We start from the raw sequence: 13,203 nt of genomic DNA, 5'->3' as shown, positions 1-13,203 counted from the left end.
GATTTTAATAAATAAATAGAATTAACACCGCTTTATTCCTTCTTTTTTTATGATAAATTTTTTTCCTCTTATCTCATGGTTTAATTAGGCAATTTTTTAAATAAGGGTTAATTATTATGGTTGTTATCAGTTAAAATTGAAAACAATATGGCTGGTTTAGATATTATAGCATGATTCAAAGGTCAAATAATTAAAAAATAAATTACTATTTTATTAGGTTTAATAAATTAATTTTAAGGTTGATATTTTAAATAGGTATAATTAAATAGGTTAAATTTGCTAAATTAATCCATATTATTATCACATTTCGATAAATATATAAACCAAAATATAGAATAAAGTAAAATTAATAATTTTTAAAAATGCTATTTATTATTTTTAGTAAATGTCTTAAATGGAAGACTTTAAAATATAACTATAAATCCTATATTTAAAAAATTGCACGATAATATTTGGTAGCTCTTTGATTTGTCTAATGCAAAATTTTAAAGTTGTCTTTTTGGATTGAATCGAGATTTTTCTAGATGTTCAGGACACACCTCCATTACCCTTAGCACTAATGAATCAACGTAATACCTCATTAATTTGTTTTCCATTGTCAAATCTGTTATAGAATCATGTAAGATAAGGATAAAGTAGACTTTTAAACCTTCAATGTGCTTCCTCAAATTATATATTTCGCCAATTAAGCCATCGTGCGAACCTTTTAAGAATGTAAATACGTAAAATGAAATTTTCAATTTTAAGTTTTTTTTAAAAAAATACAATTTTCCAATGAATACAAATCAAGCGTAGTTGGTTTAATAGATTTAGCTGGGACATAATGACATTCTTTATTTTCTTGCCGAATAAAATTAATAATGTTGTTGAAAGGATTATTTTGAGGTCCGATATTTTCTAATTTGCTTGTATTCTTTAATTCAAAATAAATATAAATAAAGGTTTGTTAACGAATATTATATTATTTTTATTAAAAAAAACTTGTTCGTTGACATTGTTATGTGCAGCATTAATTGGAGTAAAGGTGGAACTAAATGTAGTAGGCTGTTGGTTAGTATCGTTATACGTCATATTTTGTTTCATCAAATCGAGGTAGTATAATCCACCATAACCGCACACTGATAAATTGTTGCGCGAATTTTCAAGATCTTTGGATACAAGCTTATTACAACCGGAAATATTCTTTTCAGCATTTACGTTTTCGTCAGATATTTGAGCTGCGCTCTTCTTTTAAAAGTATAAAACATATTAATTGCAATATTAATATATAAGAAATTGGGCTGAAATTTTTTTTTATCAATTTTTAAAATGTCATAACCGCATTTACCGGGTCATATATTCGAAATTTTACTAAACACCGGCTAGTTCCACCAGATTTTGTTACCATCAAAATTTCCCCCACTCCAACACATGTCGAGTCAGGATGAAGTAACACGGAAATTTTGTAAGGGGCAAAATAATGCAAAGAGCGTAAGCATTCCACACTACATACATGAACCGATAATATATCTTCTTTGTACAGTCCCAAATTCTGACCCCTTATAATTATTTTGGTTTCCACATTTATAGCAGCTTCCATCGGAGAAACGCCACTTATTATAGGATTTTTAGAAATATCACATTCCTGGAGGTCCTTGATATTTCCATTAATTTTTGTGGCATCGAAGTAATGATCACTTAAATCCTCCAACCCGGATTTACTTATATTACCGCTTATAGAAGTATCACGTTCTATATCCTTATCTCTATCTTCTCCAGTTGTGAAGAAAGATTTCACGACGTTGGAAAAAGAAGAATGGGCTATAGCTGACGATATGCCGGCTAATTTGCTTTCTTTATTTGTGGTGGAAGACGAGGAAACGGAAAAAGTGGATGCATTAGAAGAGGAGTAATTTCTTCTGTGAGATTCTTTCTTCTTGTCCACTTTAAAATCGCCAAAGGAGTGAGGGCTTCTAGAAGCGAAGGGACCTCCTACTGACCCTAACTGCCCGAGAACTCTCGTTAAGGAATTTGATTTCTTTTGATTATCATTGTTGGGATTTAAAAAAGTGGCTAAGCTGGAATCGTCGTTGTGAACATTAAATGGATTCTTTTCGGGATTATCTTTATTATCCTCTTTTAAAGATGTGTTATCGGTGTTAATGTCATTTTCAAAATGAGAGATCCGGGGTATATCGGACCCGTCTTTATGGGACATAAGTGATATATCATTATATCGGAACATCTCATTGGGTGACGACCTCTTGAGAGATTTGGTCTTGTCAATTCGATCGTTATTTAAGTTCTTTGGAAGTTGTTTGGTATCATTCAGAGCCACGTGACGTGAGTGATTTAAATCTTTGGCTTTTGTGCTGTTGATGTGATATTTGGTTATCAGAGCTTCATATATGAGCAAAGGCGCATTTTTGTGAGCGTTCAGTGTATCTTCAGATATTTTTTCACTGCCTTCGAGGGAAGACCACATTTTTTCTTCCAATTGTATTTGAGAAGTGTATCTTTTCAAAGTGGGCGTTAATTTGGCTAAAGGTACAAAAACTTTTCCGATAACATGCGTCTTGTCCATTACCGTAAATATCAATGGTTTGTATCCTTTTAAAGAACCATCTAATTGGGATTTCATCGATCTACTAGAGTGCGAATTATTATTGACAACTTTTCTGTAATTTTGTAAAATGAAAAGAGAAAAAATTACGGGAAAAAAAATTAAAATAAACATTTTTTTATTTTTACATTGTCTGTTCTTCGTTCCAAACAATATTCCCAGATGGCTCATCGATAATTGAAGTCCTAAATTTATCATTTCCAATTCCAAATATAACAGATGCCCGACATTGATCTGAATATTTTGATAAATATATATATAAATACAGGTCTATTAAAATTATAGCTCTTGAAAATATTGAATATGCGATTTTTAAAAATATATTTTAATAAATTAATTCGATATTACAGATCGCTTAAAATATTTTTGATTTAATAGGAGTAATTTATTAATTTTTTCAAATATAAATGTATATATTATCGATTTTTTGATATACATTTATTTTTACTCGAATTAATAAGATATTTATTAACATTTAAAACAAGTCAGAAATAACACTAACAAATATCGCTTCGGCTCAGATAAAAATAACAGTTTAGGTTCGGTTCGCAAAAATATAATTTCCCGTAACTTTAAACCAGTTTCAGACCTTTTCGCATACAAGCGTATTAGAATTATGTATACAAAAAAAAGAATATTTTTTAAATTTATCACTTATTCTCTAAAAATACGAATCATATATAAAGAAATAAAATATTATCACGATTCTCATCTGTCTAATTATATCTATAAGGAGGAAGAATAAATTTTAGGGCTGAATACACTTCTATATGCTAACTTGGGTAGCTGGCACGGTCAAATAGCAATATAGAAAAATACCTAAAAATAATTAATAATGCTTTTTAGTCAAAACTGAAAGACTTAAAATATCAAAGGTTCAAACCGGTTCGTGACATTTTTAGAGGCTCGAATGACAAATTTTGTATAGTTTGGGAAATAATAACGGTTAATACCGGTTTAACCGTTTTGGGCTAACCCTTATCGGATACTATAATATTTTATTCATTTTAATGATTGTAAAATATAAGGATTTTATTTTATATAAAAAGAATTCAATCTAACTTTGTTAGATGGATTTCATTATCAAATTTAAAAATAAAATTTAGATTTAAAATATATATATAAGTGATTGTGTTTTTACCGACAATGTGTTATTTTTACAACTTTAAATCATATTTACCTGATTTTATCGGAAATGTTTTCCACCATGTTTGGAATACCTACCCTATGAAAATCAGACAATTTTGTCATTAACCTGTTAATATAATTTATATTCGATTTTCTATATATTTTTTATATGAATCATAAATGACTCAAATACAATTCGTAAGATGAGAATTTCAAACATGATGGAAATATATCTACAAAATCAGATTTTTAAATTAAAAAAACCCGCTCAGAAAATGATTTAAGTTGAAAAAATAAAACATTACCGCTAACATATATAATTTATGTATAGAAATGGCGGTTTAAGTTAGAATGCTAAAAATTAATATTGTTATCGATATCAATATTCAGAGTTGTCAACATTCCTTTTTAAAAGTAGCTAGCTCACGCTACAAGTAATAGAGTGTCCACCTTATAGCCGCTCTTTTGATTTTAATCTTTTTTAGAAAGTACACGAAACAAAATCATATTTTTTTATCAAAAAAATTTTATTTATATTAAATAATATATCAAAATATTTATAATCTTTTATTAACGTTTAAAAGTAAAATATTTTCTAAATTTGAATCCAACAAACATCCACGCCTCTCCCATAAAACCTGTTTAGCAATACTAAACAGGAGCACTAGAGGGAAGCGGGGTATTGTATTTTATAAAAATATTTTTTAATTCAGGAAATTTATCAAAAATAGTAATATCATTATTAAAAAAATATTTGTCCAATATATTATCGATGATCATTTTCATGGAATCCAAAAGAATCATCCAAATCATCGCAGGGTTCCCGTGAACTAGTAGCTATTTTTGCATCAGGAATTTGTTTTCTTAAAAAATTAATTAATTTGTATTTTAGTTCCATATTTTGGGCATTTTTTATCCATTCCCAATTTAATTTGAATGCAGGATGGATAATAGCCGAAATGATATTTTCATCATTAAAAACTTGAAAATCTGCAATAAAGTTATTTAAATAGATAATTATTCGTCTGGATTCATAATATAAAAAACTATTTTTTATTATATATAAAATGAATATAAATATGACTTACAATTTTCAATATCAAAAGAAAAAAAAACTTGATTTTTAATAATTGATTAGATGAAAAACCAATATAAAACTCGGCTCAACATTTAATATAGCATAAATTTAAATAAAATAGAATTTCATTTTTATTGAATTTAAATAACAAATAAATAGATTTGTAATATTTAAAAAATGTAATTTATACATTAAATTTGCACTCCAACCCTATAAGGAGCGCTCCTTAACAACTTTGTCAATATTTAATGGTATCAAGTAAATAGTAATTTCATTGAAATTATAAATGGGTGGAATATAAAACACTTTAATACTCATTCGACGACTAGATAAATCAGAGACCTGCCGATGTCGATTTCTTAGGCCCACCCCAGATTTTTTTGATAAAATCCATTTTCAAGCCTCGCCCGGATTAAATTTATAAAAAAAATTAATCCCAGCTTTGGTGTTTTTTCATACTTCTTTCATTTTGTATTTCGTAAATTGTTTTATATAAATTGATCAATCATATTGTAGTAAAAATCAAAAGTCGGAAACTCGAAATCCTAACCCCCCCCCCCTTCCACTAATAAATTTGCCTCCAAAAAGTAGTCGACCAAAGGCCTTCAAGGATGTGGAGTAAATATATCCAATAAAATTTATGGCGGAAGATTAAATTATTAAAAAGGGATTACGCGGGATAAACGTTATTACATTTAAAATAATGCGTTTGTGTGAAATAAATTCTAAATAATTCAAATGATTAAGAACGATTTTTTCTTTATGATTTATTCATTAAAACCTAAAATGCTCAGTAGAGACATTTGAACGAGAAATTGAAAAATAAGAACGGTTTAACTTTAATAAGGCTTGGTTGTATATAAATTTTCAAAAAATTTTTATCTATTTTTTGAAGGGGTAAATCGCCATTTTTGACTATAGAGCTATTTATATTTATTGTCATAAAAGTTATACCTTTTTTCAATAAATTGTAAAATAGTTTGGGGATAATATTGAGTTATTTTTTTATATGATTCATTGAACTCTTTACTGACACTAATTTACATTTTACTTCATTTTTTTTATCACTTTATTTAAATTGCTATATACAGATAAGATCGAGCCAAAATATTGCCATGCAAATTCATCTCCAAAAAATTATTTTAAAATTACTGGTGCAATTAGAAAGAAAATGGGTATTCAAGGGCTCGAAATTTTTTTAAAAAAATTTAAACTGCAGGAACAAGTGACAACCATCTTTACAAGGTATGCCCATTCGATATCATATATTACAATGATGAAGTGTAGAGTTTAAACAGGGAAGCAATTAAATGTTTATTTTTTCAAAAATAAATATCCCAGCTCCACATTTAAGATAGTTGGAGCCAATGTGAGGATAAAAAGGTTTGATTTGTATTTTTTTCTTCTGCAAATTTTAAGGTTAGTGTTTGTCTTCTTTTCTCGATAATCAATTTCTTCATATCAAAATCTTAAGATAAAAAGTATTTTTAATAAATTTTGAACAATTCAATTGTTAAATTAATCATTGAGTGTGGAGATTTAAAAAAATCACTATCAGTATGGGCCCATTCTTCCAAATCGCTTTGACTTTTTCTTGTCTCAGAAAAATTCTGATTATATCAATATCCCTTAAAAACAAAACAGTATATTGTAAATTTTTTATTTTATCCAGTGTTGTTTTAAAGTCTACTCCCTGTAACAACTTTAAAACTGCTTTATGATTGATGAAATGTTACATGATGACATAGTTAATATAAACTATAAAGTCCAGTAATTGACAATCTTTCAGCTAATAATCTATATATAAATCTAGGCGCAAAGGTTAGCCCAAATGAGATTCTTCAATCATTATGATTTCCTTTGAGTGTTGTGTTCATATAGTATTTTCTAATTCCCCAAAATGTTGTTGTTATCAAAGGAAATTAATTATTATTAGGGGTGTACTGATACCATCTTTTGGTGGCTGATCCAATCCCATATTAAATTGATATCGGCTGATTACCAATTCAATATCATATCTTATCAATGGTTTTAAATTTTAATATAATTTTTATTAGTATAACATCTATAATTTAACTATACCATAACATATATCATTTAAATATATTATAATGATCAGTTATAGTTTATATTCAATTCAATTCTAAAAGTATATAAAATATTTTTATTGATAAATCACTTATTTATATAATAAGTAATAACATTTATCTATTTACATAATAAATAATAAACAAATATATTATAAAATTTGAAATAAATATTTAAAATAAATATATGGAAGGTTTCTTTTTAGAAATATCAAAATTTCCAATTTATCAGAGGCTGTGGTGTTGGGGACTATCAATATCACCAGCTTCACTAAAAACTGATTCTGAAGAGTTATCACACACTTTTATAAACAGGTTGCATAAAAAAATAACAATATGGCACAATGTTTAATAATTAATTATTAATAAATAAATATAAAAATGTATTTCAATTTTATTTATTGGCCAATAACCGATATTTTAAAATGGGTGACATATTGGCCCAATCCAACCCAATAAAAAATGTCAGTACATCCCTAATTATTATGTAATTGAATGTAAAATTATAATAGAATAGATGAATGAAATAAAAATTGAATGAATATGCATAACAAAATTATTTATTTAAAAATTCAAATAAGGAAAATATTTTATTTGTCAAATCATTTTTTATTTAGTATTTGACAAAATCATTAAAAATTATCATAAATATTCAAAATTATTGGGTATTTAACAGAGAACTTTCATTTTTTTATTATTTCCACATCTATACTATATGACTTTTTTTTCTATTTTTGAATCCAATATTCGATAATAAAATAATGTTTTAATTTATAAAATTCAAAAATATAATTATGCAATTTTATTTAAAAAATATGAAGTAAATTATTGTTTTGATTCATATTTTTGTAGGTATATTTGAAAAGAACAACTAACAAAAGGAAATACTTTAATTGTTAAATAAAAATAATCACAAAAGGGAACATTCCATTCCTTTTTTTAAATTCATTTCCTGCAATCTTAGTCCCCAATTAAGGGATCCACTCATTTGGTTTTAAACAAAATAACTAAAATAAATTGGTTGTTCAAAAACTAAATATAGATCAATCAAATATATAAATCACATGCAAAGAAATCACCTTCATATCTTTAAAAAGTTGCAGGTGTCTATAATTAATGAGATAAAAAAAAGGTATAACAATTAGAGATCTGCTAAGTTAGGCCCGGCCCTATGTAAAATAAAAATATTTGATTTTATTTATTGAAACTAAATGACATATAACATATCTCTTTAATTTTGAGTAATTATAAAAATTAATTTCTTTATTTAAATCAATTCGGACTGGACCAGTAAATTTTTTTTTAAAAAAAATCGGGTTCGGGTTGGGCTGGCAAAACTTTTTTAAAAAAATTCCAGGTTCGAGCCAGGCCGGCAAATCTTTTTTAAAAAAATTTCGGGCAGGGCCAGGCTTGAAAAATTAGGCCCAATGCATATCATTATGATAGATTTAATGAGGGTATAAATATACAATTAATCTTTATAAAAATTTAATATAAAATAATAAATCTTCAAAAAGGTAACATGTTAATTATCTATACAAAGTAATAGCTGGTGGATTATTCCTGTACACCATTGTTGTTAAAAATCCCAATTCGAGTGGATTTTAATAAACAGCTCAATTAAGATCATAACCAAAATATTATTATGTAAACCTAGAGATTTGGTTCACAAATGGCAAAAAGATTTGGACATCTTTTAAACAAATCTCGAGGTTTACATAGTATTATTTTGGCTAAAATCTTAATTGGGCCTTTTTTGAAGGTAGACTTGAATCAGGCTTTTTAACAACACTACTATATACAATAAATTATATATTACTTTTGCTGAAATCGTACATACTAAATTTTATTATGCATATAAATATAGTTTTCTAAACAATATATAATCATATTATAACTATTTAATTAATAAATAACCCATATCTCTCATTGTAACTTAATTAAAAGACTGATTTAAAAGAAAACAATCAGGGCTAATAAATGTTACTTATATAGCAGATCAGACATCCAATAACTCGTATAATTGAATTATTTTAAATTATTTATTATATTTATAAAGGCAAAATTTCAAAATATATAAGAAAAATGCATTAAAATTACCTTTTTTCTTTCCTTTCAGATTTTTAGCTTCGCACACTAAAATACAACATTATTTAAATTATATATTCGCAGATCTCATACCAATAACTCGAATCTCATTAATTTCCATTGTCATCCATCCATATGCGATGCGAGATTGTGAAGAAACCCTAGAATAAAATAAATGTTAACATGATTCATTTGCAATTACTAATTAATTAATATATTTATAAAATATATTGGATATATTATACATATACACAATACTATTCAAATTATTATAAGTATTCTTTAAACCCTTGAGTCTGATAAAGATAAATTTCAATATAAAATCATTTTTATAATATTACCTGAAATAGCTTAGCTAAATACAATAGTAAAAAATCAATAAATTTATTGCTTTAATGTAGAATTATTTATAAAAAAATTAAATGGAGAAATTATTTAATTGTTTTATACAGAGCCTGCCAGCTTATGCAAATTAATAAGAACTGATCTATATCTAAGCAATTCTATATCCGAAGAAAAATTACATATTATATTCGTATAAAATTAAAATATCTTGCTAGTGAGATTATTATTGGAATTAATAATTATATTCATTACTTAGGTATGCCAGATTTATATTTTTATTAGGATAGGATTTAATATTTATTTCGTATTTATAAACAATAATAACCAGAGTTGTACAAAAGATCTTCTTTGAAGATTTTTGAGCGAGATATTTGGATTAATTTAATGTAGTGTTGTTAAAAGACTCAGCCGAGTCGGCTTAACTACGACTCAAGTCGAGTTTTGAGTCGATTAGTCGACATTTTTACGATTCGAGTTTTGAACTTTAGTCGTGTACTCTATAAATAGTTTATTGAATTTTATGAACTCGATTGCTTATATAACTGTTATTTATTGATTAATTGTATAAAACTCCTATCCGTGGCTTGAGTCTAAAAAACGACTAAACTCGCTATGAGCACTAACCCCAAGCACAACCATATATTTTAAGTTTTTCTTGACCTTATTAAGGTATATAATATATGATTATTGGAGGCATCAATAGATAGCTAATTAGAACTATTGAATAATTAACAAACCAAGAGCCACTTCTCTATGACAATTACTACGTACGTAGGTTAGGATTAATTTTATCAGCACCAAATATTGATATGATGGATGGGTATCAAATAAGTCTAGTTCTACCTTAATATGGCGTATATAAGTTTGACTTGGGAGCGGGGGTAAAAAATAAATATGGTTACTGGTATAAAATTTTTGACCATCGCATTTCTCTTAATGGGCATGTTTAGATCTTAACATTTTATTTTTAACTTTTGTACAATAATAAGAGAAAAATATTTGCTAGATTGTCAAATTAGGGTTTAATTCAAGTTCAGGAATTTTAAACTCTATTTAACGGAAATTTTGATAACATGAACTTAATCGAAATTCCTAAAATTATTATCCTTTGTTTGCAAATAAAGAATTCCTCGTAACATTATCCAAAAATCGTTTGAAAAAAACGTTATGCATGGAAATTATCTTATTTATTATTGCCTGAGCTCTTTTCTGATTTAAATATGGAAAATTATAATCTTCAAGAATAGTGTTAGACATAATCGATTAGCTAATTACGAGGCTAATTTTGAAGATTAAGATATTTAATAATATATATTTTTTTAAAAAAATCCTATTTATGAACCCCAAACTATTTTTTTCCTGAAATATTGTTCTGATCTTTAATATAAATCATGAATTAAAATTCTACAATTAAAAAAAATCTAAATAAAAATATGGTCTTCCCTACATTCTAAAAATTAATATTTTTTTCCATGAGTATATTCTAAAAATTAATATCTTTATTTAAAAGTAAAATAAAATGCCCCCCCCCCCCCCCCACGTAGTATAAAAAAAAATTAAATAAAAAAATAAATTTTATATCCAAAAAAATAAAATTATTTCCCCCACTCCCTTAATTAGGTGCCAGCTAGGTGTTAACAAATTATAAGAATAAGAATTTATTATTTTAGAGATTTAGAAAAATATAATATATGAACTAAAAATAGTTTAAATTATTTAATATTTTTTTTTATTATCTTGAGGAATTATTAATAAAAATATAAACAATTAAATTAATAATAAAAAATAAAAAATAGAAAATATTATAAAAAAATAACAAAATAAATAAAATATAATATTATACCTCCAGAAACTTTTTATTTTTGTAAATTTCTAATAAAATAAAAACAACAAAACCAATCCCTTATTTTTTTTTGGGTATATATTTTTAATATATTACAAAGGTGCGGTAAATAATGACCTGAAGATATTTTGTAGCTAAAAAAAACCTACAAACACAAATTAAAACAAATCTAAAATCTACCTAAACAAATCCTAGAAACTTAACCAAACTTTCTAAAAAACGAATCTTCAAGAATTATATGAAATTATCAAATCAAAAGACAAATAAAACTACAATAGAAATCCAAAAATTTTATTCAAAAGAAAATTCATTTCTCCAAAAAAAAAAAAAATTTATATAAAAAAAATTAAACATATATTATTACATCTAATTTTATATCCAATCAACCTTATTTTAATCGGTTGATTGACATTTCGCGTAAAAAAAAATATGATAAACGTATTTACAAATACGACATGCCACCCCTTTATGGGATCGTGGCATTAGAAATAAAACAAAAACGCGCAAAAAAAAACAAAATATCTACAAAAAAAAACTTACGACATTATTTAAAGAATAATCTTCTTAGATAGACATTGGATTCACCCAGAAATCATCAGCTCGTGCCGTCTGCGAAGCATCAACTGTTAGTGTATTGGTCACTAATCTCTGCAAAAAATCTCCTCCCTCTGTACCTCGAACTCCATTCACAAACTGATCTCGAACATCCCCACGACGAATATCCACGGAAGGTCTCTCCATCTCCCTATCCAACCCTGAGGGAGCTGCGTCTGTTGGTTGTCTTCCCTCCAAATCGTGATGTCCCCGCTTCTGTCCTTGATAGATACGATTTTCAGATATGGCCTCCAGGGGTACACGCGTCTCCCGCGATAGCCGAGAACACTGGTGCCGTAAATGTCCCACCTCTTGACAATTAAAACATCTACGTCGTCGCGTCTCCTGAATCGGTGGTTGATTTTCATTATTGGACCTTGAGCTCAGAATCATACCATTATTTTTCTTGATTACCGTGATCTGAAGATAAAAATCCCCCATATCAATTAACTTGGAGGTTGTTTCCATTACTCCGATCTGGGGAAAGATTTATGGATATACCGTTCGCGGATTCGTGGGAATATTTATGAATATATCGTTAGATACTGCCCCAATATTATACTCTGAAATTATGAGGAGATTCTTGTCTAGGGATATATATGGCCTTTTACTCAACTTTCACAGAAAAAAAATATTAAATGGGAAGCAGTAATATTTTTCTTCTTTTAGAAAACAAACGAATAAATTTTTTAAAAAATTTGAATCTAACCCAAAAAAAACTTTTTAAAAAAAAAACTTTTCAATTAATTAATACTTTTTTTTTCTAACAAAAATATCTTCCCAATACCAATATTAATGTTCAACAGCCGTGATTTATCCTATAAGGCTATGAACAAAATGTATTCACTAAATGAATTACAACTTTTCTAACTCTTTTCCTTTTATTTTTTTACATTTCTTCATTTACAATACATATATTACCACAATTTCAATCTTTTTTCCTTGTTTATTACCGACAGCCGGAACATTAAACCAGTTTAACATACATATACTTTAATTTCTCGTAATATTACCGAGATAACCTCCTTATTCAATTTCACTTTTTTACATAAACATCTATCAATAAACTCTAATACCATCATATAATAATACATAAACTCAAACAAAAAGGTTACCAACTTCACGTACATTTTACTCCTTTATGCTTTAACTTTGCATAAATATATATATTTACCACTTTAAGATGAGCCCCTCTCCTATTTGATCCTTTAACTTCCCATTCCCACATAAACTACATTACCCAAATCTTCATTTATCACATGACTACATTATATAACTGCTCGGAAACGAGTCTAATCCTTCGGGATGCACCTTCATTATATTTATATATATATTTTCATATTTATATTATCATATGAGGTACCTCAGGTTTACTCACGGGGTCGTGTATGATCATTGTGGCGCATAACTGAGCCGCCCATTTCTAATTGAATCAAAT

General features: G+C 26.9%; 1 protein-coding gene across 2 annotated transcripts; it reads right to left on the bottom strand.

Annotated features, from left to right (window-relative positions):
* Window positions 1-370: 370 nt before the first annotated feature.
* Window positions 371-9,159, bottom strand: LOC135931197 (uncharacterized). 2 transcript variants are annotated; one of them, XM_065468140.1, is made up of 8 exons: window positions 9,077-9,159; window positions 8,996-9,031; window positions 2,731-2,836; window positions 1,328-2,657; window positions 982-1,224; window positions 766-913; window positions 650-703; window positions 371-604 (listed from the first exon to the last, which is right to left on the bottom strand). In XM_065468140.1, exons 1-8 carry the CDS (start codon window positions 9,108-9,110, stop codon window positions 486-488), a joined length of 2,070 nt encoding a protein of 689 aa, XP_065324212.1. In that variant the 5' UTR covers window positions 9,111-9,159; the 3' UTR covers window positions 371-485. The 2 variants fall into 2 exon arrangements, with proteins under 2 accessions (XP_065324212.1, XP_065324211.1); XM_065468139.1 differs by having other exon boundaries at window positions 982-1,227; window positions 9,077-9,158.
* Window positions 9,160-13,203: the final 4,044 nt, after the last annotated feature.

Source organism: Gordionus sp. m RMFG-2023, chromosome 1 (genome assembly GCF_954871325.1).
Source record: "Gordionus sp. m RMFG-2023 chromosome 1, tfGorSpeb1-WG-v2, whole genome shotgun sequence".
Lineage (NCBI taxonomy): Eukaryota > Metazoa > Nematomorpha > Gordioida > Chordodea > Parachordodidae > Gordionus > Gordionus sp. m RMFG-2023.
This window is presented reverse-complemented; position numbering and strand designations above follow the sequence as displayed.

What these genes read in the sequence shown, in the direction of transcription:
- LOC135931197 (XM_065468139.1), bottom strand. Translation starts at nt 9,110, where the DNA reads ATGACAATGGAAATTAATGAGATTCGAGTTATTG. An exon ending in TAATGAGATTCGAGTTATTG is followed by an intron (nt 9,032 to 9,076) that starts GTATGAGATCTG and finishes GTTGTATTTTAG; the next exon opens with TGTGCGAAGCTAAAAATCTG. An exon ending in TCTGAAAGGAAAGAAAAAAG is followed by an intron (nt 2,837 to 8,995) that starts GTAATTTTAATG and finishes CAAAATATTCAG; the next exon opens with ATCAATGTCGGGCATCTGTT.